The sequence below is a fragment of the Urtica dioica genome, chromosome 4, assembly GCF_054948205.1.
Source record: "Urtica dioica subsp. dioica isolate 48M chromosome 4, U.dioica_male_clone48M_v1_H2, whole genome shotgun sequence".
NCBI classification, from domain to species: Eukaryota; Viridiplantae; Streptophyta; class Magnoliopsida; order Rosales; family Urticaceae; genus Urtica; species Urtica dioica.
This window is the reverse complement of record NC_142759.1, coordinates 14,372,765-14,399,263: the sequence shown is the minus strand read 5'-3', so window position 1 is coordinate 14,399,263 and position 26,499 is coordinate 14,372,765. Positions and strand designations below refer to the sequence as shown.

The following is a 26,499-nucleotide window of genomic DNA, read 5'->3' as shown; positions in this document are numbered from 1 at the left end:
TAGATGTCAACAATGTTGAGTTTAGATGTCAACAATGTTGACATAGATGTCAACATTGTTGACATCTGATGTCAACATTGTTGACATATATGTCAACAAATAAGAACGTCATCTTCAAAAATCACATAACATACCCATAACAAACCCATGCTTTTAAACAACAAAAACGAACGAACCTAGGGTTTTATTTCGCCATCTTCATTATTTCAAGACGAAAAGCTTTTTTATACCCAGAAAATGAAAAAAAAACGAACCTAGGGTTCTCTTTTATTTCGTGGAATGCAACTTCTCTCTTTTTTTGGTCGGAATGCTCCTCCGACAATAACTGAGCTCCTCCGACGAATTTTTTGAGCCGTGTTCACGAGTTTTCTCAGTTTGGACGAGATGGGGGAGAGTGGGGGAGAGAGAGAGAGAGAGAAGATCTGGACGAGAGAGCTTGGACGAGATGGGGGAGAGAGAGAGACAGAGAAGAGATGGACTGGAAGAGAGAGAGAAGAGATAGACGAATGAGGAGAGAGAGAGAGACTGAGACCTATGTACTGGACGAGAAAATGGGTGAGTAAAGAAGTCTGCCAATTTGTAAAGAAAATAGATAGTGAAGGGCAAACTTGACTTTTTACTCTTGTCATGGTGGCATTTTGGGACAAATTAAGGTTTTAGTGGAATGTGGGAAAAAGTTATCAAAAGAGTGGCAAATAGAGCAATTTCTCTAAAACAAATATACTTTCGAAATTTTATAAGATTTGTCTCTTTAACTTATTCTATGTGATTGGATACTGTTGAGATTGATGTTGGACTACGTATAAGTCAAAATAGTTTATTTGGTCTAAACTCAAAGAAGAATTTTGAAGTTCAGTGGAGGCCCAAATAAAGTATCAAGCTGAGATCTCCATTCAGGAGCTCGATATTATGAAACATTATCTGATCGAGCTCGCCATCGCGTCACCTCATATCCATGTTCTCCGAACTCGCATTCGTGTTAGTCCAACTCACTTGATGACGTACTCCTTCAACGGCTTTCCTGATGATCTTGAAAATGTAGACCATTCAACATGCGACGTGCTCAACCGCTCATCAAAGATCAAGTCAAAGATGAAACGTGACCATCAGACAAACGACGAGGACCGCTTCAAATGTGCAATGTATTAGCCCTAAAGAATCGAAGCTCGCCCATCATCTTCATTTATTATCGATTCCCTGTGATTATATTCCGACGCGAGCTTGCTTGTTCTTGATATTCTCAACCATCTTTCATCATTTTAATAATTTATTACTTGCAATTGATATGATAATTCAATAAAAAAAACATATTTTGATTATCTATTTACGTTATTATTTATTTTTCATCAATTTTCACTCTGAATCGGATTTGATCTCATTGCGGAATTATGAGGCCATCTAAAAATCTAAATCGACCTTTTTCATCACGAATATATCGAGACTGGTTTGATATGATTTCTCATATCAAACAAATACCATTGAAATATAGCTTAACGCTACTGCTAATGCCGTTTCTCGGATAACATTTACGAGACACGTGTCGGGGTGTGAACTTGCGACATGTCTTGATCTTGTGTTGTCGGAGTCACGTTTCTTTGGTTCTCAAAAATGATTGTGAAGACTTGTTATCCTCTTGAGAGTCTTTCGGATTGGTGAATATCTTCTCGTTGCATTCTTAGTTCTTCTTGTTGGATTCTTCGTCTTTTATTCACTGTTTTTGTTGGGTAATCATATCTTCAGTCTTTCTTTCTTTCTTTTTTTCTTTCTCGTCGAATGGAAGGATCATCGATTTTTTTTTTTTTTTTTTTTTATGAGTTGAGAGGATTCTGAGTCGAGAGAATGACTTACCTTTTTGGTTTGTGTGAGTGAGTTATTTATAGGATATTGGGGCTTGATGCTTGGTGCGTGGCGTTTGGCGCTGGCGCATGGTGCTTGACTCTTGGTGCTTGACGCTTGGTGCGTGGCGTTTAGCGCTTGTCGCTTGATGTTTGGCGCTTGGTGCTTGGTGTGTGACGCTTATCGCTTGGTGCTTGGCGCGTGGCGCTTGTCGCATGGTGCATGGTGCATGGTGCTTGGCGCGTGAAGCAGGGGGCGTGCAATCATAAAATAGCTTGTAAGCATGTATACCGGTCCTCGGTTTTGGTCAAACATATTTACGGTCCGTGTGACTAAATTATCTTTTTACATTGTGACATCGTTTTTGCAATTGTAACGTCATTTTAGCAATTGAGACGTCGTTTTTATCATAAGAAAAATGACGGTATAACAGTTATCACGCCGCAATTATACCTAACTTATTGACTAATGTACACAAATCTATTATAAATAGATGAAGATGATGAATGGAAACATCCAGTGCCGGCCCTGGGCTAAGGCGGGCTAGGCCCAAGCCTAGGGCCCCGAATTTGGAAGGGCTCCAAAAAAAAAATTACTGTATTTAATCGAGCCTCTCCTCCTCCGCGACGGCAAACGAACGAGTCTCTCACTCCGCGCGGCGCGACCCAAACGACCCTCTCACTCCGCCTCCGCGCGACCCAAACTCACGCCGAACGCGCCATCTCCGTGCGACCCGAACGAACGCGCCATCTCCTCCGGCTCCGTGCGACCCAAACAAACGCCCCATCTCCTCCGCCTCCGCGCGACCCAAACGAGCCTCTCCTCCGCGCGCGCGTCAAGTGAAGTGAGCACCGCACTCCGCAGCACCGAGCGTCCGAGTCCGACCGGCGACCGAGCCCTACTAAATCAAGGTGAGGAAAATTAGGGATTTGAAATATTGAGAATGGATTTGAAAATTAGGGATTTCAGGATTTGAAAATTAGGAATTTCAGGATTTGAATTTAGGGATTTGACTTGAAGAGACCTACCCAGTTTTGTTGGCCTGAGTACGCATTACTTACTTCATAGTCTCTCTCACTCATGGCTTTCTGATATTTATTTACTTGGTGAGCCGATTACTCAGAAAAATTATGGTTTTCATACCGGGAATAAGTAGATAAACATATGAGTTGGGCAGAGTGTGCTCTCCGTTCCTGCAATAAAATACAATATAAATAAAATAAAATCAGTACAGTAGAACAATCAGACGATTTGTTTGGCTCACACTGTCATGTACCGAGCAAGATCATCTATTGAAAGTCAAGGCCCAATGGGTTAAAGATCATAAGGTTTGAGTCATACTATAATGTATCAAGTTGGATCATGGGAATTGGATCCGAGTATAAGTCTTTTGAGGGAAAAAAAGCTCACAATTGTAATTTTCTCAAATTTACATTTCTCGTAGTCTTTTTAACTTATTTTTAGGCAGCTTGGTTAAGAGTTGAATGTTTCAAATTGCAGTGCTTTAATTGAGAAGCATCAGACATTAGGGAATTTGAATTGCAGAGGCCCACAACTCGTCTCCACTCTCTCCAGGCAAACCCTGTTTCAAAGACAATAGTATAGAAAGAAAAAAAACATACAAGTTTTACAACAGGACAATTACAAGCTTAGACAATTCTACAGTACTTTTGTACATACAAGTTTCACAACAGGACAATGTAGAAAATATTTATATTGTTGAATGTTGATCAAAATGCCCCAAAATGTTTATTCGCTTAGGGCCCCGGATGAGTTCGGGCCGGCCCTGGAAACATCATTACTCTCTCTACTTCTCTAACATCATTACTCTCTCTACTTCTCTCTTCTAAAATTCGTATCTTATCAGTGTTTAAATAGTTTTCGATTTAAGTTATTCTTTTTTTTCGTAATAGTTTTGAATTGATGGTGATATTTTTATTTTTCTTAAAGGAATTTATGGTGATAGTAAGTCTACTTTTCCATTTAGGCAACTTATAGATACTAATTATCCATGAAATCTCTAGTCTTTAAAAACTAAAAACCCACCTCCAAAACCCCGTATCTGAGTGTTCCTCTCCAACAAAAAAAAAAACCTCTCGAAAGCCATGCTTATCCTACACCCTTACGCACCCATAACATCGAGCCTTCGCTTCACCACCTCACAATGTCTTCATTCCAACTCACTCGCCTTTTCCCCGCCCGCGAAGCTCTCTCTCCGTGTCCTGAGTCGCCGCAAATTCACCACTCTCGCAGGTTTAGCTGAGAGCGTCGACGCAGAGCTGGTCTCGCCGGAGCTGATGGAACCGGACGACATAGAGGAAGAACAGTACGAGGAGGAACAGTACGAGGAAGGCGATGGATTCTCCGCTCGCGGAGGCGTCTACTCGGGAAGAGAGGGCGAGAAGGAGTACGATAAAGATCCCGAATTAGCCGAGATTCTCGGCGGTTGTCTCGACGATCCACAGAAAGCTCAGGCCAGAGTAAGCTTTTCTTCAATTCTTTCTATACTTATTGGATTTTGTGTTTTATATGAGTTTCGTTGGTTTTGTTTGTTTCTTATCAGTTTGTTACACTTGTTGTGTAAACAAGAAATGAGATAACAAATAGAATTGTTGTACTTTGGACGAGTCTATTGAATTATGAACACGTAGTTACTGTGTGTGTGTTCTACAGAGAATTCAAAGTGACTTTGAGATTTTAGAACCGTTGCCATTGGAGATATCAAAATTAGAATTACGATGTTACAAAGTAGTGCATTGACCAAATCAATTGCAGATGGAAGAGAGGTTGAGGAAGAAAAGGAACAAGATTGTGCATACAAAGACCGGATCAGCTGTACCTATGAAAGTGATTTTCAACAAGTTAGTCCCAACTATTTGGAACTTTTTTTATTCTTTATTTGTTTATAGACAGACTTACTAAAAGATTATGAGTGCTAGTTCTATTTCGGTTTGCTCGCAGTCAAAATGGTGATTATGCGTACGAACGTTTTTGTTTTATTTTTTTTACTACAGGTTCGATTTCTCGGACTCGCATATATGGTTCGAGTTTTACAACACCCCGTTGGAAAAAGATGTTACGCTAATATGCGATGTGAGTAACAATCTATTGCAACTCTTTTTTCTTTCTTTCTTTCTTTTCGTTATGCATTCAAGCATATCTTGGAACTATGGTTGAGTGGTTGAGCTTTTGTGGTGGTAGGCTATTCGAGCGTGGCACATTGTTGGACGCCTTGGCGGATGTAATTCCATGAACATGCAAGTAATGCTCTTCTTTTAATAAATAAATAAATTTGTATAATATAGTATAATGTTGTCACTCAAATATCACACCCTAGATGTACATCTATTCTATAAACTAAGTGCATGCAACATTGCTTGCAGTTATCTCAATCCCCATTGGAAAAAAGACCAACTTACGATGCTATCCAGGGAGCGAACGTAACTCCGAGTACTTTTTACAATATTGGCGATCTCGAGATTCAAGAAACACTTGCCCGTTTATGGTATGAATCTCGCTTTTACGATTTATAATATCACTACTTCACAACCCTTCGGTTAGTACATGAAGTTACATCATTTCCGCCGAACGCATCTGATTAAGAGAGAGTATTATGAACAGGGTGGATATTGGCACCAATGAACCATTGCTTTTGGATGTTTTGATAAATGCGTTGTCTCAGATAAGCTCGGAGTAAGTTTTTTTTTCTCCCTAACATCTATTACACTTTGTGTTACTGTTTGTACACTCGACTGGTCAATCTCGGTAGAGAGCAAGCTCATAATTCTAGTTGCATGTTTTCTATTTATTGACATCAGCTAGTAGAAAAAAACACGTGCGAGAAAAAAAGTTTTATTTCCACGAAGACACAGCCTCTCCTATGTCAAATTGAACTCGGGTCTCATTATTTTTTTTTGTCTCACGAAGCTATGTCGGGATCAAACAAGTTGTGTTTGGCGGAAAGGAATTCGAGAACTGGAAGGAGAGTATGACATCTGAGGACACAGGTTACACTGTTCACAAAATCTAGCCTACTTGCCGACCGCCGAGAAGTCTCCAAAATTATTTTATTTATTTATTTTTTTTCTATGCATTTCATGGTTGCTGGGAAATCGCTAAAATTAGACTAGCCACTAATAATGCAAAATGTGCCTCTCGAGACTCGAAGTTTTCGATTGCTTGGGTTCTTCAAGGAAGCTGTGGTCGGTCTCCCGATATAGGATATTTCTTGTATATCAGAGTGCTTCAAGGAAAAAAAAGGGTTCTTGTTTGGTTTAAGCTTGTATTGCTCTCTGTTTGGTAGTGTTAGGAATTCTGGTTTTGGGCTCGGCTTTGTACTGTAAGGCCATAGGTTTATGCCTAGTATAGAGGTAAACTAATTTTCAATAGAAATAGTGATAGGAATTAGTCTTCCCATATATACTCTTTTTTTTTTTGCTGTAGAAATGATGAATCTGTGCTCGTAATCCTATTTGTATAGGGAAACCATGGAATTAGACTTTGTATATGTGAAAGTATCATGAGGTTCCATCTCAAAACCAATTGGTAATGAGAGGAGTAACTCATGACTTTTATAAGTTCTTGTTAGTTCCCATTCACTTTCAATGTGGGATTCCTAACACGCCCCCTCAAGATGGCGGCTCTTTGCGTTCGCTCATCTTGGGCCAAATCCCAACGATTGGATCAGATACCCGTTTGGGCTTAATGGGCTCTGATACCATGTGAAAGTATCATGGGGTTGCATCTCAAAACCAATTGGTAATGAGAGGTGTAACTCATGACCTTTATAAGCTCTTGTTAGTTCCCATTCACTTTCAATGTGGGATTCCTAACACTATTTGTATAGGGAAAATATCATATATGTATCCCTGTGGTTAATCAAAATGTGGCGATTATTATGATAGTTTGTAGAATACCAGATGTATCCTTTAACATCACTATAAATAGCATTTTTATACCGTAAAAAGTTTTATTGAGTCAAGTATGATCCTTTTTATGATTTTCTGGTGAATAAATTTTTTATTTAAAATGGTTATTAGATTAATTATCGGAGAAGAATTTTTTTAGAGAAATTCAATCGAAACTCGTAAAAAGGGTTATATTTGACTCAATAAAAATTTTAAGATATAAAATTGCTATTTATAGTGATGTTAAGGATACATCTGATATTTCTAAAACTTATGAGATTTTCTAAAATCTATGAGAATAATCGCCGCATTTCGATTAAACACAGAAGATTTGATTTCCTTCTTCTTCAGTTTCAGTCTTTCCCTTTCCTTCATCTCTTTGGCATCAGTTATGATATTAGAGAAGCCTACAATATATTTATTTTTGTTTATATTGTTATTAGGCTATTAGTTCATTTCTTTCAAAATTTTGAGAAAAGATGAAATGAAAATAGGTTTGTTTGGCTTTGGCAAGAATGAGATGTGTATTTTACATAAAGAAAGAGAGATATGTATGTCTAATCTGTCAGTGTACAACGAGATTTGAGTCTCTCAACTCTCAAGCCTCCTATGTAAGCTAGCAATCTTGAATAAGTACACATGATGTATGAATTTAAGAAGTAAAAAAATAAATGTTTATTGCTAAATTGATTTTGTGAAAGCATGCCTTGATTTTTTTGGCATCAAAATAATATCTTAAGGAGAGTGAGTACTCGTGTATTTTGTGCATCATCCAAATGTGTACACCATTTTACCCAATTTGATATCTTCCATGTAAAAAAATAACATTTATATATGTTAATGTTACTGACAATTGAGGAGGTTTATTTTATTGGCGTTAAAAAATAGAACAAAAATGGTGACATCGTTTTTCGAGCTTAAAAAAGAAAGAAAGAAAAGAACAACATCATGAGTTTTCAAGTACCCGATGCAATAGAGTAAATTAAGTTGTTACACTACCAGTGGTATTTTTATTACTAAAATCATTCTCACGTCCTAGAAAATTAAGGTAAAATACTTCATTTCATATGCTTGATGTCGTGTAAAGAACGAAAGGTTGGCGGGCGAGTCCAAAGGAGCACACAAGTTGACAAAAAGGAATAACAAACAAAGGTATTAGATGAGAATGAGATGAGATCTAAATAGGAAATAAATTAAAAATAAAACTCAGCAAAAGTATTTAGGATGAGATTAAATTACAACGCCGAAAAAACAGCTTAACGGAGTCCTCATCTCATTTCCACCTTCACAAGCAGATTATTCAGCAAAACGATAAAAAATAAAAAATAAAATAATCTACACATAAAAAACACTCACTATAATATTAATAATAATAATAATAGTAACTACCCATACACACAGATCGATCCGGTGAGAGGATTAGGAAAGGATTGATGAGAATGTCAGGGACGATGATGATGAGAACCAGGAACCAGATTGCCATGGCCGTCGCTCAGCGTCTCGGCCGCGCCAACGCCCCCAGACAGTCTCCGTCGCCGCTCGCGGGATTCCGGCGAGGACAGGAGAGCGATTACAGCAAGTCCGCCGGCGGCTCCGGCGGAGGCCCCGATGATCACCGCCGCCCGAGGAGGATCAGAGCGGAGGCTCAGTGTCCGCGCTGCTCTTACAACAGGATGGAGCTCCTCCTCACCCCAAACGCCGCCGATTCTCCTCCGACCGGCGGAGAATCCGTAAGCCAGTGCGAGGACGAAGAGTTGGCCGTGAATGTGTGCCCTAATTGCAAGACGCCTTTCTTCTACCGAGTGCAGAGGATCACTCCTCTCCACGGCAATTCCGTGGAGATTGGGAGGCTCGCCAACAAGAGGACCTCCAATCAGCCCAACTATCGCGCCAGGGCTTCCTTCTCGGACTCCCGGAGAAACAAGGGCGCCGGAGGCGGAGAGGAACCGCCGCCGGAGAATTGGCCGGCGAACGGATTGGCTGTCCATACACCGCCGGGACCGCCGTTCGCGCCCGGAGTCAACGTAATTCGGGCCTCTGACAATGGTGGGAATAAAGCCGGCTGGGGAGGATCGAATCTCGGCCACAATTTCCCAACGCCGAAGCAAATCTGCGAGGCTCTTGATAAATTCGTCATCGGTCAGCACAAAGCCAAAAAGGTTTTCAGTCTCTTTATCACTGGCTTTCGATGAATGAACTCGCTTTGCTTAATGTTGTGTTGATTTGTTCTCGTCTTACAATGCCAGGTGCTTTCTGTGGCCGTTTACAATCACTACAAGCGGATTCACCAGAGTTCAGTTCCCAAATCCAAAGGGTCAGCCTTTTTCGTTTACCTTTAGATTATCTTATTACATTTGTGTGAATTGGGTTTCTGAATTATAGGCTGGGAACAGCGGCTTCGACTCCCGAGGCAGCCGATTATGATGATGATGACGAAGACGTTGAGCTAGAAAAGAGCAATGTGCTTTTGATGGGTCCGACTGGCTCAGGTATTAAGCGCTATTTTCTTCCGGGCCTTGCCTTTTTAGGAAACTTCGGAATCAGCTTAGGATAAAGAGATGAAAGCATTTTAGCGTGCTAAACCTCTTTTAACAGGGAAGACATTGCTTGCCAAGACTTTAGCTCGCTTTGTGAATGTGCCTTTTGTCATTGCCGATGCTACGACTTTAACACAGGTTAGTCTTTTTCTTAATTTACCTCCATTACTAATTCATTCGAACAGGCTCATTTAGCTTGTTTGTTCATTCGATTCCTTGTTGTTCACTTTCATGTTACTACTGCTTTTGAAATACTTGGCATGTCTTAAGTTTGTTCGCCTAATGACTAAAACGTTTACTAACCGGCTTCAGCTTCACATAATAGATTTTTGGTTTGATATATCTTTCAGTTTCTCTCCTTTCATATATACTTAACAGTTACTTCTTTTTCCAGGCTGGTTATGTAGGAGAAGACGTCGAATCAATTTTGCACAAATTACTTGCGGTTTGTGATTATTTAGGTTTCTTTAAACAAGCCTATAGTTTACTTTCAATATTTTCAATTTCATTTTTTTAAATCTTGGACTGACATTGCTGTGCTTTCTAAATAGGCAGCTGAATTCAATGTACAAGCCGCACAACAAGGGATGATTTACATTGATGAAGTTGATAAAATAACGAAGAAGGTCCTTCAACTCTTCTTAGGCATAATATCTCTGTTCGTTTATTGGATTATATAGAAAGCAATTTAGACAATTGGAGTATTCTGAATATGTTGGACTAATTCTTCAGGCTGAAAGCATGAACATAAGCAGGGATGTTTCTGGCGAGGGTGTTCAGCAGGCATTACTGAAAATGCTCGAAGGAACTGTGAGTTAACTGTGCCACGTTGCTCTATGCTCATCAGGTTTCTTTGTTCTTGTGTTTCTGCGATTGTTTCCAGTTCATTGCTGATTTTCCAATGTATAAAAGCAGGAAAATTTCTCAGTTGTTCATCATTTTTGAGAGTGTTGTACCTCGAATCTTGGGACATGAAGCCTAGGTAGTATGATCTATTGCCCCACATCTGTTAGATATGAATCAATTCTATGGATTTAACTTAAGTTAATTTTTTTTTTCTAATATAAGAAAGGTCAATTGGTTGCCATTCTAGAAGATACAAGTTGGAGAGTGTCCCGTGCTGTATGTGTAGCATAACGGGATCAAAACTAAGTTTGCAAAATTGACAAAAGAGTTTGTTATGAACCTCGATTTATTTATTTATTTTTAAATAGAAAGAAGTAATAGAGTGGAATACAAAGATAATGTTGCTGCATTTGCAAGGTTCGTTCTCTCCCAAAGGAATTAAGCTTTCTTTCGTTTCTCACAATTCTACTACAAGCATACCCTTCTTCCCTCATAATCCCTGATTTGGTTTTTATTGATTAGAAGGAATGACAATTCTGGTTTTTATTTATGTATACAATTTGGAAGTCTTGTGTTTTCCTGTTCGTTGCATCTGTATTAACAGATACTCTATTGAAATGAGTGTTTCTTTATTCTCGTCCCATTTGATTTTGTACAATGTGTTTCTCATTATGCTAGTAGCTCAAGAGTTGAATAATTTGTTCTTGGTAGATAGTGAATGTGCCTGAGAAGGGGGCGAGGAAGCATCCTAGGGGTGATAACATACAGGTGTGCACTTTTTATTCTAGTGATCAATTGTATTGTTTTCCTTGAAAGTTAGAGAATTATCTTCGCTTGTTTTTGAGCTGTGTGAGTCTAATCTAATAGCTACATCTCTTATATCTTCTTGAACATAGTAAGCTCACACTTTTTCCCCTTAAGAACTACTTCGTGGATATTTATATCACTTGGCAAGAATATTTCGAACCCCCTCATTATTCCAAATTATATCCTCTATTTAATTGCATTACATAAAAACTAAATTAAGGTAAGCTGGTTACCACTTTCCTATCTAACCCCTAGTAAATATTACTGATTTCTATTAAACATGAAAAAGGATGGAAAAAAAAAACGTGTGGCTGATTCAAACTGCATATTAACATCGGGATAGCTGATAAACAAAAAGTAAAACTCTTATCATTTGGACCATAACATTTTTCCCTTTTTCTGGGAATTCGTGTTTGAAATGTTATCCTCTAACTTGGGGGTAATTTATCAGCAGATCGACACAAAAGATATTCTTTTTATATGTGGCGGGGCATTTGTTGATCTTGACAAAACCATTTCAGAAAGGTAACAACTATTAAACTTATAATTTTCTGCTTGATTCTTTTCCTTGCCTATCATGGTCTAACACCTTGGCGTACATTGAGCAGAAGGCAAGATTCTTCCATTGGTTTTGGTGCTCCCATCCGTGCTAACATGAGAACTACAAGCGTAACCAGTGCATCGGTTACATCGTCGTTGCTAGAGTCGGTAAGAATTTAGACATTTTGTAACTCGAGTTTTTCTATTTTCATTTTGGTCAAGATGTTGTGAGACTAAAACCCTCCTTTTGTTTTCCCAGGTCGAAAGTTCCGATCTTATTGCCTATGGTCTCATACCGGAGTTTATTGGACGCTTTCCGATTTTAGTTAGCTTATTAGCTTTGACGGAGGACCAACTTGTTCAGGTTATTTCACTGACATGTTGTTCTTACGCTTGAATTATACAGTACTGTTATCTCTTATGTTATATGTACTGTTCTTATACTTACCAATGGAGTCTCTTACATTGAGATTTCTAAACGACAGAAAACTAAGCTTCATATATTCTCTAGTATGTCACTGTTTACGTTGGTAATATAAAATCATGTTCTTTTTTTTCTTTTTTTTTAATATAATCCAATATCAAATAAATTCCCGTAGATCTTATAATACCAATTTTGGTGACATGCCGTCATTTTTATGTAGCATGAGCTTTACTTGCATTTTATACGCACTCAAAAGCAGACACTATAAATAATTTTTTGTGTGCAGGTTCTCATGGAACCAAAAAACGCTCTTGGTAAGCAGTACAAGAAGCTTTTCAGTATGAATAATGTAAGCGCTATTTTCTCCTTCACTCTCGCATGAGAGTACACATACATGCACGAACAAACGAGCAAAGCATTTATCTAATTCGTAAATGTTTCAGGTCAAGTTACACTTTACGGAGAATGCCCTGAGAAAGATTGCAAATACGGCAATGGCTAAGAATACTGGTGCGAGGGGTCTGAGAGCAATAATTGAAACCATTCTAACCGAGGCCATGTATGAGGTGTGTAACATTCTGCATTGGAGATTTTATTTTTTTCTATTGAATTCCACAATATCCAGACGTAATTCCCTTTGATGGTTATTGGCCAGATTCCGGATGTCAAGTCGGGAAGTGAGAGAATCGATGCCGTCGTAGTTGATGAAGATTCAATTGGTACAGTTGGTTCTCCTGGGTGTGGAGGGAAGATTCTCCGTGGAGACGGTGCATTGGATCGTTTTATAGCAGAACACGACAAGCTAAAAGATTCTCTGGTACGACCTCTGATACACCACAATTTTATCCCTGATTATTAGAATTGATATCTTTCTGTAGTCCACATGCATATATTCATTTGAAAATAAACGCCTCATAACAAGCTCATCTTACTTGGCAGGAAAATGCCGGGTCTAGTGAGAGAGAATCACAGGATGGAGAATCTGAACTTTCTTCGAGAGCCATGAGCATGTAACACTCATAAATACCTTCTCATTTGTTGTTTTCATTTGTAAGTCCTTACCAATTGGTAAAGATTTCAATCATGTCACTGTGTAGTTTACCCCCCTAGTCAGTAATAATGTAGGTTCTGATCCGAGTGTATACGGAACAAGCAATGACCGGTCCAAAAATAATTTAAAGAAAAAGAAAGAAAGAAAGATGTAGAATCCTCATAAAGCAGAATGTTGTATAAAAACTTGTATAATCATTGAGAAATGAAGGGGTTGGTCTTTTACACAACTTCATACGGTACCATCATTTAGTGGTCTGATATTTATGTGCATGAAAAGAAAAGTAATGACGACGACAAGAAGATACATCTAGTTCTAGTGTAACTGTAATGGGAATATATGATTTTACCGGCAATCCAAAATTCGCGTTTATAACTCATAGTCTCATAGTTGTTTTTTTTCCCTAAAAAATAATGCATTTTTATCATCGGCATATTGTCTATTATTTAAGTTCTTGTCATAATTATCGATGACGGAACAAACTAGGGGCAATGATCTGAAACAAATAATTTATTGGAGTTTATGTTGTCCTTTAATTTTGCGTTCACTATGCATCTGATGAAAATACTATTTGACATTGAAAAATGAATTATTGAAGGTGCTTCAAAGAAAAGCACTTAAAAAAAAAAAAAAAAAAAGATCAAGACAGCTAACAATTTTTTTTGAAATTTCGTAAGAAGTGGATCATATGATGATGAGAGATGATGGGTAAGACTCAATTCTCATTCAAGTCTCTATTTGTGTGTGAAAAATATGGTATAGTTGTCCCAATAATAGAGGATATTTTTGTACATCAAAGAAAATCACCTTGTAGAGCTCCGATAATTACCAATTGACACTAATTGTTGTATATTGACATTGGCATGCAACTCCATAGAGGAGCAATAATTTATTTGTGCATATTAGTATAAAAAATTTATTGCAACTAATCATACCTCTATATTTTTTTAAAATTTTAGATCAAGATTCATTTTATTAAAAAAATAGCTCGTCAATTCACAAATAAATTAAATTAAATAAAAAGTTAATTTAAAAAAAAAGATGGACTATTGAACTATTGATTTGATTATTCTTATTTTTAAAAAGCTTAATAACGAGATTATCGTAACTAAATGAGGTCAATTATAGTACCATTTGTTTTTGTTCTTCTTTAAATAATTTTTTTTTTTTAAAGATAAATGAATTTATAATCTACGTCGTAAGATTTAGACCTGCGAGTCTCTTGAGTATATCACACAAAAAAAATATTTTATTTATTGAATGGTCTAGTAGTGTGAATATTTATACTGTATACATCTTATCATCAAATTAAATTAATTAAGCATAAATTACAAATTTAGGCAAGAATTTTCATGGCAAAGAGGTCATCTCACATGTTCCGCAGGCCCATATTGGGAAGAGTCTCATTGGGAACTAGGAAGAGACCTAAATATTTTGGTTTTAGGAAGTAATAACCAAAAAAAAAAAAGTTAGGTTAGAAGAAGAAGAACTAAGAAAAGGGGGTGAGAAGGAGGAGATGAGAAGAAGTGAAGATGGAGGGAAAGGGTTGCTGTGGGAGAAGCTTCCGGTGCTGACGTCAAAGCAACTCGGACTCAAGCTGGGCCCCGCCTTCGGCATCGGCGCCGGCTGCGGTGTCGGCTTCGGGATCGGCCTTCTCGGCGGTACTCTCTCTCTCTCTTCCCCAAACCCTAATCAATTTCAATTTTCTACATAGCTTCTTCTAGAACAACTAATCAACATCCTCACTGGATGAAATTATCGAGCAGCCGTAGGTTTAGGTTTGTCGATCAATTAGTTTAATCGGTCCAAAGCGTATTGAAATTGATGATGGAACGACGGAACATGGTTATTGTTCAGGAGCGGGTTTTGGTGCGGGTATTCCGGGGATACGATTCGGGTTCGGGTTCGGGGTTGGATGCGGTGTTGGCGTGGGATTCGGGTACGGTCTCGGCAGAGGCGTCGCTCGGGACGAGCACCGCCGATACTCCAATGTCTCGGGGGTCGCAAGCTACCCTACGCAGTGAGTGACACGTCACTTGAAAACTCAATACCTTGTTGCTGCTTTGTTTTTTTTTTTTGTTTTTTTTTTTATGTGATTATTGTGTTTGTGTGGGTTTGCAGGGATGAGATAGGTGCGCTGGTCGATGAGCTTGTGGACAATACTAAGAAGGTTTTGAGAGCCACCTCTCGGGAGCTTGACAAGTGGAGACGATCGTGATTTTGTTCCTGTCTTTGCTTACTTTCATATTTGGATTGATAATTCTCCCTATTATGGATTGTAAATTGTGACACAAGTTAATCATGGTGTTCATACTTACGTATAAAAATGAAACCTTTCTTTTCACCCCCACTCTCTCTGTTCTCTTCAACCAAAATTAGTCAAGCACCACTGAGCAAAAGGAAATAAAAAATTGAAGTAAATAAACAAGTATAGATGAAGCCAAATGTTAAGTAATTAAATAAAAATAAAGAAAAGATGATTGGTGCGTGGAGTCCATGAGCGTATGGTGTGTTTTTATTTCATTGTTGAAATGGATGGTTGAGACTTGAGAGTGAAGTAAAAAGAAATGAAAAAAAAAGAGATAGGGTTATGTTGAGGAAGAGGATATGTGATTTTATCCGGGAAGAATCCACGTCAGCGAATGTGATCCAATGGGAGGCGGGGAAGGGATTACGGGGCGTGGAGTGGTGACCAATCAAAGGAACGCTGACATGGCATGTCCAGGGCCACGAGTTCAACCATATAGCAGAGTTCATCATGTCTACTAAAATAATATCAACGTCTCTCTCTCTGCTTTGCATTTCCTATTCCTAGTCTTTGATCTTTGAACCCTAGAGAGAGAGAGAGAGAGAGAGAGAGAGAGAGAGAATGGCATCGGTAGCAGCATCGACGGCAGCGGCGTCGCTGGGCGTGTCTGAGATGCTGGGGAAACCCCTTTTGAGCGGCGTTGCCAGGTCAGCAGCCGCTCCGAGCTCGGCCTCAAACGGCGGCGTTTTCAAGACCGTGGCTCTCTTCTCCAAGAAGAAGCCCGCCAAGGCCAAGCCCGCCGCCGCCGTCGCCCCCGTCGACGATGAGCTCGCCAAGTGGTACGGTATGTACTCTCTCTCTCTCTCTCTCTCTCTCTCTCTCTCTCTCAAACACATTATAAACAAATGTATTAATCAGTTTGAGATCGTGGGTTCGACTCACACTTGATATAGGCCAAGTCCAGGAAGGCTTTAGCCCCGCCAATTTTTTTATTTTATTTTATTTTTATTTTTAAGTTTTGCCGATTTTAAAAAAAATTCTTTTTATTTTTCCTTAAATTTACAAATTAGCCTCCTGATTTTGCTGTTGTTGCACATTAGCCCCCAATTTACCGTTCCTGCACACATGTTCTTGTTTCAGGCCCTGACAGAAGAATTTTCTTGCCGGATGGACTCCTCGACCGCTCAGAAATCCCGGAGTACTTGACCGGAGAGGTTCCCGGAGAGTAAGCTCTCTCTCTCTCTCTCTCTCTCTCTCTATATATATATATATATATTTGCGAGGTGTGTGTATTTATATGCTTCTTTCTGAACCATTACTGCAGCTACGGCTACGATCCTTTTGGCTTGGGAAAGAAGCCAGAGGACTTGGCCAAGTAAGTTTCTGAACCGATCTCATTAAGCGAGACCTTTAGATCGGTGTGAATCGGGTTCAAACTCATTTTGCGAGTGGTGTGAATCTGCAGATACCAAGGCTACGAGTTGATCCACGGTCGATGGGCAATGCTCGGAGCCGCCGGGTTCATCATCCCCGAGGCCTTCAACAAGTTCGGCGCCTCCTGTGGCCCCGAGGCTGTCTGGTTCAAGGTAATCCCATTCACACCCAAAAAAACCCGTCATTCATTTCAATCTCGGGATTCCCAACTAATTAACAACCACTCGTTGGGTGGTCTCAGACCGGAGCTCTGCTTCTGGACGGAAACACGCTCAACTACTTCGGAAAGAACATCCCAATCAACCTCGTCCTCGCTGTCATCGCCGAGGTGGTTCTCCTCGGCGGCGCCGAGTACTACCGTATCACCAACGGCCTGGTACGTCGATAAAAATCAATTTCCGAGTAATTAAGATTGCGAAAAAAAATGAATGTGTGCTTTGTGTTGGAGCAGGACTTGGAGGACAAGCTTCACCCGGGCGGGCCGTTCGACCCGTTGGGCCTGGCAAAGGACCCGGACCAGGCCGCTCTGTTGAAGGTGAAGGAGATCAAGAACGGGAGGCTCGCTATGTTCTCGATGCTCGGATTCTTCATCCAAGCTTACGTCACCGGCGAAGGACCGGTCGAGAATCTCTCCAAGCATCTCAGCGACCCCTTCGGCAACAACTTGCTCACCGTCCTCTCCGGAAACGTTGAAAGAGTTCCCACCCTCTAAGCGACCCCACTTTTTATTATTTCTTTTCCACTTTTTTTTTTCTTTAAAAAAAAAAAAAAAATGGTACCAAATGCACTGTCTTCCATTGTACTTGTACAACTTTCTAAATGGAACTCTGTTTTGGTTTTATGGAGAGAGGTGTTGATCATGTATTCTTCTTATCTTATGTTTCCTTATACAACAAGTAATCTTTGACACTGCCTAATTCACAAGAACATTTCATACATAAGTACAACATCAACACAATTAGAGATGTCCTTGAGTATTTCTTTTTTCCCTTCGTTATTATTAGAGAGGACCGTTTTACAATGCCTCGAGAAGGAAATTAAGAACTTAAATATGGTTCAATTCGGTTGAGATGTAACATGTCAATTTTCTGTTTGTGATCACCATACATATCATCTCATTCTGTATCTTTGGGTTGAGTGAATTCTTTTACAGCGACTAATTATACGATCACGACCCGTATAAGCTGTGTTGTTGCGGAAAAAAAAAACAGGCAAGCAAAAAACAGTCTAAAACATGAAATAATTAAAGAGGCATATCATATGATTATATTACATTCTCAATCAGAAAATCACAAAGACAGAGAATGATTAATGGTCTTGAGTAGGCAGAAACGAATTCCTAAGTTCAATCCAGAAAAGCCAAACCCTAGGCTTATACAGGATGTCTCTATAGACATAATTAAAAGAGTATTTAGTTTCATCTCAAAAAAGAAAAATGACATTGCAATGAAAGAGTGATAAGAGAGAAAGAGAGCGAGTAGAGTAGAGATGAGTGATGAATGATGAGAGATGAGAGATGAGATCAACCTGCTACGTCCTAACCATGGTTGGTAAGTGTTAGTGGAGAGAAGAACCCAAGGGAATCCAAATATCTCCCAAGGCTCATATGCAAAAGTGCTCTGAGATCATCCACATCCTTTAATGGAGTTCTCAGAGCCATGCTAACAAAAGCTAAGTACAAGGCTATGCTAAGCAAGTACACTATGCCTAGATAGTTCTAAGGTGTTAGTAAAAGTGGAGCCAAAACTACCAAAGTGTGGCTCACCATTGAATTTACAGAGAAAAAAAAAAAAAAAAAAAGAAGTGGCTTTCCTCTTGTCCATAGAGGAAGTTTTTTTTGATGTGTAACAACCGAAAAATAGGGGTGTTAAAAATAAATTAAAAATGAAAAAAGAGATTTTTTAAACATGAGACTCTTCCTAGTTGCTCTAGCTAAAGCTATACCAACTAATGTACCCTGAGACTAGATGTGTTAAGAACTATTTTATCTGGGCAATGATCCATTTCCATGCCCGTATTCTATGTCGCCAAAACTAGTACCGCCTCGTAGTACTGATGATCTAAGTTGATTGTCATTTTTTAAGATCAAAGTCTAAAGATGGAAAACTTGGGTACCACTAAGCTAGTACAAATCATAAGTTGGCCTTTTTTTTTTTTTGGAAGAGACGAGATATTATTGGATTTACAGGAACTTGGTTACTTAACCTGTGATGGGCTAAAGAGAAGTCAGATTGTTGTTTGCCAAAAGCCCTTCCTCCCGGCAAAAAAACGACGGCTAAAATCCAACATTAGCCAATTTCGGGTCGGTTCATCGAACCCTTTTGGTTAGATGCAAATGCACATGAGAGAGAGACTCATCTCCTCCAAACGCGGAGAAGGTCTCAATGTCACATAATGAGCTCTTTCAGAGAGCAGCATTTTGTGCCGGTGAGTCAATTAGCAGAGAGGGGAATATTGAGATTAACCATGGTTAGGCCAAAGGTTGGTGATCTTTTTGGATGAGAGCATGATGATGATATGGTGATGATGATGGTGATGTTCAGAAGCATATTATGTATATGCAAACTGATCACATGATTGAGAGAGCAAGTGGTTGATGTAGTTACTACTGGTGAAGTAGTTTTGTTGAGAGAGAGGGAGAGATTACATGATGATGATGATATATATGATATCCAAAATGAAGATGGTGATGATACACATCTTAACGATGAGGGATTGGTGCCTGAAGGGCTGCCATCCTTACGCCTGTTGCACAGCAAAACACACTGTCAAACTGTATTAGTATCTTGTCATCATAGTATGCAAATTATATACACATTGAACTTTAATATTAGTTCTCATAAAAAAAAAATAACAATATATAGAAACTAGTTAAACAGCTCCCAAAGTCAATATGTCTAAATGCTCTAAGATATCATCTCATCATTTTCTCTTTATCAGGGAAAAATAATAAAACTATCTCGTTATGGCAACAAAAATTTAGAGAATTGAAAGAATAAAAAAAAGGATCTTTTAGCTATATAGTCATTTGACTTATAGCATTTTGTATAATAGTTAATATTTTATAAATTTTCTGTAAATAGACCCTTCAACTTATTTACGACGCTCAAAAAGACAAAAAAGTCCAAAATAATTGAGAATATTTTTTAGTATTTTTGTTTTTTTAGTACCGTAAATAAGTTGAAGTGCCTATTTACAAAAAAATTACAAAAAATTGGTTATCTAGCAATTTGATTTTTGGTGATTTATTTGGCTAATTTTTTGTAAAAAAAATGGTAACAAATGCATTATATATATAAAAAAAAAAAATATAGTGGTCACACTTCTGCAGCCCTGCAACAAATTGAACAATATAACAATGCTTTATCTAGAACCAATATTCCCCGGTATTCCATCCTCAACATTGAAAAAACATATATTCCTTGATGTTTTGAAAACTGATAGCCATCACTAATGCTCAAATAGAAGTGAGACCCACTTATTATAGTGGGGCCCACTTACCATTTTTTTTTTATAATAATAAAAAAAAATCATTTACTTTACATAAAAAAAAAAAAAAGTATCTACTGTCTTTTTCTTTTTTACATAGAGAAACTTCTTTAGTGTCCATCTCTTAGATATTGAAGGAGAAACTTCGAAATGGAGTGAGTTGGAGATGATCCGAATAAATGAAAAAAAAATAGTGCATAAGTAGAGAGAGATATATGCATACCAGGGGATTGCAAGGCGGGGGAGGGGGCGAGAGACATGGGAGAAGTGTAGTGATGCGGGTAGTGGGAGTTAATGGACGGATAGTGATGATGATGGAACAATTGCTGGTGGTGCTGCTGCTGCTGAGGGTATTGCACGCCGCCGTGGTAACCACCTCCTCCTCCTCCTCCGGCCGTCGTTGCACTTTCGCTAAATTGGAGGTAAGGGTAGAACGCCGCCGCCGCTGCAGCGCCAACCCCGGCCCCACCAGTCATCATCCCCGCCGCCGGGAACATCCCCGGATACTGCGTTGTTGCTCCTCCATACATTCCATAGTAGCTCTGCTCGTCCCAACACAAACACATCGACATTTAGTTATAATCATGATACATATATATATATTATGAATTTGGATCATCTGTCCTATTTTAATTTCTTCCTCTAATCAAAATAAGTCATGTCATCACAATTGAATTAAAAAAAAGTGATTACATGATTTACTTTGATTTTGATGGGAGGGCATGTAATGAGATATATAACATAAAAATATTCAGGTAAAACAAAAAATGATGTACGATAATATGAAAGAGTAATTGTTATCGTAAAAAAATTCTTGAAAAATTTAAGCTAAGAGATCCAGTATGATGATTTTATTTTTTTGCTCGAAGTATGATAATTTTATTGGTTACATCATGTTGGTAATTGCCATACAAATTTTCAACAAACTTTTAAGAAACAATAGTAGCTTTAAAACAAAAGGACTTCATTCATATATGTAAAAAAAATAATTAGTTGTTGTCTTGATCGCAATATCTCATAAAAACTCCGTCTACTAATTAATCTTTGTGGCAAAATAATTAGTTTTACCTGAATAGAAGTCAGTCTCCAATAACCACTAGTTTACTTATAATAAAATTGAATACATAGTAAAAAAACAAAAAAATTAAAATCACATTGGGGTAGTAGAGTAAGTAAGTTTATGCATACCATAGGCGTAGGGTACGTGTAATCTGGCGAGTAGGAAGAGTACCTGAAAAAAAAAAAAAAAACCCTTTCAAAATTGTAGATCATAATCATATACATGTGATTAAAAAGAGCACAGCAGTGATTTTAAATGTAAAAACTCATATATTTTAAACGGGAAAGAATATAGTGGTTGATTATGTGCATGTGGGTTTGGTATGAGCGTGGTATAAATTTTGTGGATTCAGTAACAATAGTTGGTTTGAATGTGGATGATGAGTTGGCAAAATGCACGTGCATGCATAATAATAATGGGAGTGCATTAACTATTAGGTAACAAAGTAAAAGCAGCTACATATTGGCTTAGATCCATATTAAAGGAGATAATGATATTTACGGTGAAAAAAGAAGAATCATAAAATAATTACACACCCATAGAGGTTATACGGAATGCCTTGGTGGATGGCGTAATGAGGAAACGCCGCGGCGGAGGCAAAACCGCCACCTCCCACGCTCACCGACCCGAACCCGCCTCCGCCGCCGCTCCCAATTACCCTAATGCCCCTCCCTCCTCCTGTAATATATTGTCCCGTCAATATTTATATGTAATTATAGTAACTTCATTTATTATATCATATACGTATATATACAACTACTGCAGTACAAGCTCGTTGAGTAGATCATGGTCATGTATTGTTTCGTTGTGTGCTTGTATTGATAAATGGCAGCAAAAATAATGAACGCCAGTTCCGTAGTGTACTACACTACTGTTCCTCTTTTGTTTCAGTGAAATAGAAAGAAGAAGAAAAAAAAATGACCTGAATATACTACTGTTACCGATCGATGATGAGCTAATATATATAGAGAGGGAATATTCCCAGGATCTTGTATTCTAGTACACACATATTTGGTATTTTTTTTTCCAACTCAAACACCCCCCCGCCCACACAATACGAATTGAAACACTTTTAATGAACGAATTAATTAAAAAGGTGTCACTGCAGATCTACAAAAAAAAAAAAAGCAAAAGATTGTGGTACCAGTACCATGCTTGTTAGGAGTGGATGGCTTGGATCTCTGAGCACCCAAAGAGGCGAGATTACAGTTGGCCCTCCTCCCATCTATCACCGGCGCCGCGTCGACGCACGCTCTCATCGCCGCGTCGCCTTCCCGGAATGTCACCTACGATGTGAGAGTACATATACATGTAAATATACGTGGAGAGAGAGATAGAGAGAGGAGAGAGAGAGAGTTATATAAATAAACATACGAATCCGTAGCCCTTGGATCTGCCGGTGGCCTTGTCGGTGATGACGACAGCTTCCAAGATATCGCCGAACTGCTCAAAGTAGGTCTTCATGGTCTCCTTCTGAGTCTCCCACGCAAGCCCTCCCACGAACACCTTCGTGTACGTCGTGTCCCCGAACTGCCCTTGCCCCGACGCCGGACTCATCATTCTCTCTCTCTCTCTCTCTCTCTCTCTGTATGTATATGTTTATGCACTAGAATTATTCTGCTGCTCTCGATCGATCAACTTATTAATTGCTCTAGTATGCAACACACTGATGATGAATGAAGATGATGGCGATCGATGGTGACCTCAATTCAGATGGCGATCGATGCTTCTTGCTCTCTCACTATATGTTGTTTGTTTTGATCACAGCACACGCAGACGCACAATTAGGTCAGGGAGAGGGAAAGAAGAGAAGAGAATAGAGAGAAAGCAAAAGTAAGAGAGAGAGAGAGTGAGAAGAAATGGAAAATAATAATATACATAAACAGAAGCTTACATTATTGTGTGTGTTCTTTCTTTGTGAACTCTCTCTCTCTCTCTCTCTCTCTCTCTCTCTCTCTCTCTCCCCACTCTCTTCCCTCTCCACGTGCACTCCAAATCCCATCCCTCCTCTCTCTCTTTTACCATTTTACTACTAATTACTTTACCTGCAATCAATGGTAATTTATAAATTTTAAAGATGAAATAAAAAAATAGATAAAAAATAACATAAAGTAAATAAAAATTTGAGTGGGGGAAGGCCCCCAAAGTCTACGTTGTTATTGACTATGATAAGAGTCAAATTAATATTTAACTTATGAAATAATCAAGATTTCATTTATAAAATAGCCAAATTAATATATTTTAAATTGAGCAAATTATCCTTGTTATTAATTGATTGATATAAATTAAACCAAAGAAAAATAAATGGGAAAATCATAACACGGAGAGACGGAGTCGGAAATGTAAATAATAGGACTAATGTGTAAGAAAAATTTCAAAAAGGGTTAATATGTAATTTTTAAAGTAAAATAAAAAATCATTTTTTTTAAAAAGAGCATTCATGCTGATGTTCATTAGCGCGCCAATGCGCTGATGACATGCTAGGTAGAGCCCATTTGTATTACTGTCATCAGTATTGATGAACAATATTTTCATTTTAAAAATGGACAAAAAATATAAAAAAAATAGATAAATAGGAATATTTGATCAAAATTATCACCATAGCATATTGAATAATTTTGGAAAATTTAAAAGGTGGACTATCTTGTAATTACAACATCATTTACGTGGCTTAAAATTGGTATAATTATTGTTAATGCTTTATGATACTGATAGATGGGTAGCATGTTATCGTGTTGAAGAACAATATGATGAAAAAGATTAACAAGAATAGACAATTTGTTCATAGACAATTTGTTCATAAAAATGATGTGACATTTTCTTATTGCTATTGACTTTGATGGTTTGATTCAAGAATTTAGTTACAATTTATATTTCCCGCTTCTATAATTTAATGCTCCTAAAGTTTCCATCCAATTTTTCAAAATCAACTAGTAGTTATTGTCACTTATCCATCGTTTTCTCAATGAAGGAAATTATCGTATAAATAAGGAGAGAGTTATTATTATAGTTTTTCTACAATTGCCACAAAAAAAAAATGAACTTAATTTTGCTTTGACATTTGTTGCAATTGACTTTGATCCAAACAGTTAATGCTCTCCCATCTTCTTTAATATGCCTTCTAGTTTCCATTCAGTTTTTCAAAATAAATTGATAATAATGAACTACATATATAAATTAAAAGTAGATCACGTAGTATCTCGTTTATTTTATTTATTGACTCAATAAAATCTTATTATAAACTGAGACATTATACTTGAATGAGCTCAATTCTTATGTTTTCCAGTCATGCTATAAAAATTATATAATTTAATTAGTTGGTCTCTCAAATCATCGTGAAGAAACTAATTGATCTCTCTGGGGTTGTCTTGTCCAGTCTACGTGTACTGTGTAGTAGTGATGATCGCACGCGCTTAATGACGAGCGTGGGATTTGCTACTAATTCTATTATTATTATGTCCTTCCACGGCTGTCTCTCCTTTTAGCTATATCACTAAAGACTCCCTGCTTAACCGCTTTTATTACGGACTATGCCACGCACACCAAAACCGTCAATTCGCACACCTTTTTGACTGTCGACTAAAAATGTGAAGGGGCATAAACGGAACGCAATATTAAAGCTGTTGGCACATATCACGCGGGAAGAATAATACTAGTCCTTCCTTCCTTCTTACCCTAAAAGGGGTTAGCCTGTCCATTTTCTTAATTAATTCTTATCTTAATTAATCTCTATCTCAACATCCTCTATGTAATATAATACTCTCAGCTTTTAGACAATAAAAAAAAAACCCCCCAAAAGCAGTTCGATGAGAAAACGATCTCGTTGTAATCAGGTACGGGTTTAGGGTTTTCACATTATTTATTCAAAGTCCAAATCAATCCCTATATGTGTATGTGTACACGCAAGGATTTTGTATGGATTAATTTGGCAGTTAAAATCTGGTTGGATTACGACAATCTGAATAAGTATACTCATGCATAACACAAAAGCAATCAATTATTAATACCATCTAGTCCATCTGATTAAGTTTTGAAGCTATAACGTGCTGATCTCTACTGCTTTGTATAAATAGTAATTTATGAATAGCTGGAAAAAAAGAGTCATTTGTAAATAAATATATAACCATGCATGGTCATGTGTAGTACTAGTAGTACTATATAGGAATATGAAGATCATGGCATGTTATGATCAGCTGGAAAGAAAAAAAAACATTGAAATAGCTGTCTCCCAATTGGGTTTGATCAGAGAAAGTGAATCATGCCAGTAAATGTTCCTCACAATTCATACCTGACATTATGTGCGTGCATGTAATAATATGTATCTAAGTGAGGCTAATTAAGATGTTAGTGAATGATATATATAATCAAAGTATTATTACAGCTCGCACACTTCCTTAATTAACCTGAAAGGAAGAAGCAAAGAGCTGATTGTGCAAGCAAGAGAAAAGAATGTTGTATGTCATGTGTAATTTATATTTTTATTATGTATTATAATATTAAATTAAATAAGAAGTATAGGGTTGAAGTTGAACACTTTAAGAAGTCGTAGGACAGAAATGAACATCATAACACATGCCTATGTCTGTCAGCAGAGGCAGCTTTATCCACACACCACACCACACCTCATCAAACAGCCCCACATTTGTTGTTATTTCCATAATAATAATAAAAATTGGGGCCCACTTCCAGCTCACTCCCACTCACCTTCTATTTCTTTCTCTACTCTTTTCTTTTTCTTCTTTTCCCCACTGCTAAATAACCACTTTCCACTCTTTCCTCTCCTAAATTCCTAACTTGCCATTTGAAATCAAAATTATTTATAATTTTTTTTTTCAGTGCTGTATTTATTGTTCTTTTTAATACGAAGAGTAAAGTGTGATTAGATTTGGAATCAATAGTTTATTTGTTTACAAAAAAAAAATGTATATTGAAAATTAGATATTCGTAAAAAATGTTGTTTTTCATTTAAAGTACATTAATTTTAATTTATAGAACTCCGGATTAATTTATAATTAAATTGCTAACTTTTGTACGTATAAAAATTCCGTTAAAATTCTAAATATTATAAGAATCCTATGTATAAGTAGTCTGTAGTACATAGGGAAATGAGTAGTCAAATATTCATTACCATAACAAACAAGTTTGACTGAAGTTTTGATGCCAAACAAAAATAAAGAGTTTGACTGAAAGTACAACTCTATCTTAATATATATTTTAAGATTTAATACATGCTAAAAAAAGAAAAGAAAAAAAAGAGTAGCCCGATTAGTAAATACTAGTGGGCCCTCTAATGTTAAGATTTCAAAGGCGGCCCGGCCCA

General features: G+C 37.8%; 5 protein-coding genes across 10 annotated transcripts; 4 read left to right on the top strand and 1 right to left on the bottom strand.

Annotated features, from left to right (window-relative positions):
* Positions 1–3,890: 3,890 nt before the first annotated feature.
* Positions 3,891–6,114, top strand: LOC149400711 (oxidoreductase/transition metal ion-binding protein (DUF3531)). 2 transcript variants are annotated; one of them, XM_089611134.1, is made up of 8 exons: positions 3,891–4,316; positions 4,612–4,697; positions 4,851–4,929; positions 5,038–5,097; positions 5,220–5,341; positions 5,458–5,529; positions 5,764–5,875; positions 5,942–6,114. In XM_089611134.1, the coding sequence occupies exons 1-7, from the start codon at positions 3,942–3,944 to the stop codon at positions 5,864–5,866; spliced, it is 897 nt and encodes a 298-aa protein (XP_089467260.1). In that variant the 5' UTR covers positions 3,891–3,941; the 3' UTR covers positions 5,867–5,875; positions 5,942–6,114. The 2 variants fall into 2 exon arrangements, with proteins under 2 accessions (XP_089467260.1, XP_089467259.1); XM_089611133.1 differs by having other exon boundaries at positions 5,764–6,114.
* Positions 6,115–7,944: 1,830 nt separating this feature from the next.
* Positions 7,945–13,177, top strand: LOC149400710 (CLP protease regulatory subunit CLPX1, mitochondrial-like). Of its 2 annotated transcripts, none has more exons than XM_089611132.1 (15): positions 7,945–8,902; positions 8,990–9,057; positions 9,126–9,232; positions 9,339–9,418; positions 9,675–9,725; positions 9,832–9,906; positions 10,013–10,090; positions 10,838–10,894; positions 11,388–11,458; positions 11,542–11,641; positions 11,733–11,837; positions 12,184–12,246; positions 12,341–12,463; positions 12,553–12,714; positions 12,837–13,177. In XM_089611132.1, the coding sequence occupies exons 1-15, from the start codon at positions 8,177–8,179 to the stop codon at positions 12,909–12,911; spliced, it is 1,941 nt and encodes a 646-aa protein (XP_089467258.1). In that variant the 5' UTR covers positions 7,945–8,176; the 3' UTR covers positions 12,912–13,177. The 2 variants fall into 2 exon arrangements, with proteins under 2 accessions (XP_089467258.1, XP_089467257.1); XM_089611131.1 differs by having other exon boundaries at positions 11,385–11,458.
* A 1,118-nt stretch (positions 13,178–14,295) lies between these two features.
* Positions 14,296–15,292, top strand: LOC149400709 (glycine-rich protein). Its single transcript, XM_089612678.1, has 3 exons — positions 14,296–14,609; positions 14,806–14,968; positions 15,070–15,292. Exons 1-3 carry the CDS (start codon positions 14,465–14,467, stop codon positions 15,164–15,166), a joined length of 405 nt encoding a protein of 134 aa, XP_089468804.1. The 5' UTR covers positions 14,296–14,464; the 3' UTR covers positions 15,167–15,292.
* Positions 15,293–15,706: 414 nt separating this feature from the next.
* Positions 15,707–17,471, top strand: LHCB5 (light harvesting complex of photosystem II 5). The gene is made up of 6 exons (XM_089613205.1): positions 15,707–16,040; positions 16,337–16,421; positions 16,521–16,571; positions 16,662–16,782; positions 16,872–17,006; positions 17,082–17,471. Exons 1-6 carry the CDS (start codon positions 15,818–15,820, stop codon positions 17,340–17,342), a joined length of 876 nt encoding a protein of 291 aa, XP_089469331.1. The 5' UTR covers positions 15,707–15,817; the 3' UTR covers positions 17,343–17,471.
* A 380-nt stretch (positions 17,472–17,851) lies between these two features.
* LOC149400707 (uncharacterized) lies at positions 17,852–23,051 on the bottom strand. 4 transcript variants are annotated; one of them, XM_089613207.1, is made up of 7 exons: positions 22,883–23,050; positions 22,554–22,762; positions 22,330–22,465; positions 21,716–21,857; positions 21,308–21,350; positions 20,343–20,661; positions 17,852–19,375 (listed from the first exon to the last, which is right to left on the bottom strand). In XM_089613207.1, exons 2-7 carry the CDS (start codon positions 22,737–22,739, stop codon positions 19,332–19,334), a joined length of 870 nt encoding a protein of 289 aa, XP_089469333.1. In that variant the 5' UTR covers positions 22,740–22,762; positions 22,883–23,050; the 3' UTR covers positions 17,852–19,331. The 4 variants fall into 4 exon arrangements, with proteins under 4 accessions (XP_089469333.1, XP_089469334.1, XP_089469335.1 ...); XM_089613208.1 differs by having other exon boundaries at positions 22,554–22,756; XM_089613209.1 differs by having other exon boundaries at positions 17,852–19,395; positions 22,554–23,051.
* Between the last annotated feature and the right edge of the window lie 3,448 nt (positions 23,052–26,499).

Bases quoted from the DNA above. Each gene is read 5' to 3' on its own strand.
- LHCB5 (XM_089613205.1), top strand. From the start codon at position 15,818: ATGGCATCGGTAGCAGCATCGACGGCAGCGGCGTCGCTGGGCGTGTCT. The intron at 16,572-16,661 runs GTAAGTTTCTGA...GTGAATCTGCAG, and splicing joins AAGCCAGAGGACTTGGCCAA to ATACCAAGGCTACGAGTTGA. The intron at 16,783-16,871 runs GTAATCCCATTC...GGGTGGTCTCAG, and splicing joins CCGAGGCTGTCTGGTTCAAG to ACCGGAGCTCTGCTTCTGGA.
- LOC149400710 (XM_089611131.1), top strand. From the start codon at position 8,177: ATGAGAATGTCAGGGACGATGATGATGAGAACCAGGAACCAGATTGCC. The intron at 9,726-9,831 runs GTTTGTGATTAT...CTTTCTAAATAG, and splicing joins TTTTGCACAAATTACTTGCG to GCAGCTGAATTCAATGTACA. The intron at 11,459-11,541 runs GTAACAACTATT...TACATTGAGCAG, and splicing joins GACAAAACCATTTCAGAAAG to AAGGCAAGATTCTTCCATTG.
- LOC149400707 (XM_089613206.1), bottom strand. From the start codon at position 22,739: ATGATGAGTCCGGCGTCGGGGCAAGGGCAGTTCGGGGACACGACGTAC. The intron at 21,858-22,329 runs GTACTGGTACCA...AATATATTACAG, and splicing joins ATCCACTCCTAACAAGCATG to GAGGAGGGAGGGGCATTAGG. The intron at 19,376-20,342 runs GTATGCATATAT...GCTGTGCAACAG, and splicing joins CCCCGCCTTGCAATCCCCTG to GCGTAAGGATGGCAGCCCTT.
- LOC149400709 (XM_089612678.1), top strand. From the start codon at position 14,465: ATGAGAAGAAGTGAAGATGGAGGGAAAGGGTTGCTGTGGGAGAAGCTT. The intron at 14,610-14,805 runs GTACTCTCTCTC...GTTATTGTTCAG, and splicing joins CGGGATCGGCCTTCTCGGCG to GAGCGGGTTTTGGTGCGGGT. The intron at 14,969-15,069 runs GTGAGTGACACG...GTGGGTTTGCAG, and splicing joins GTCGCAAGCTACCCTACGCA to GGATGAGATAGGTGCGCTGG.
- LOC149400711 (XM_089611134.1), top strand. From the start codon at position 3,942: ATGCTTATCCTACACCCTTACGCACCCATAACATCGAGCCTTCGCTTC. The intron at 4,698-4,850 runs GTTAGTCCCAAC...TTTTTACTACAG, and splicing joins ATGAAAGTGATTTTCAACAA to GTTCGATTTCTCGGACTCGC. The intron at 5,098-5,219 runs GTAATGCTCTTC...CATTGCTTGCAG, and splicing joins GTAATTCCATGAACATGCAA to TTATCTCAATCCCCATTGGA.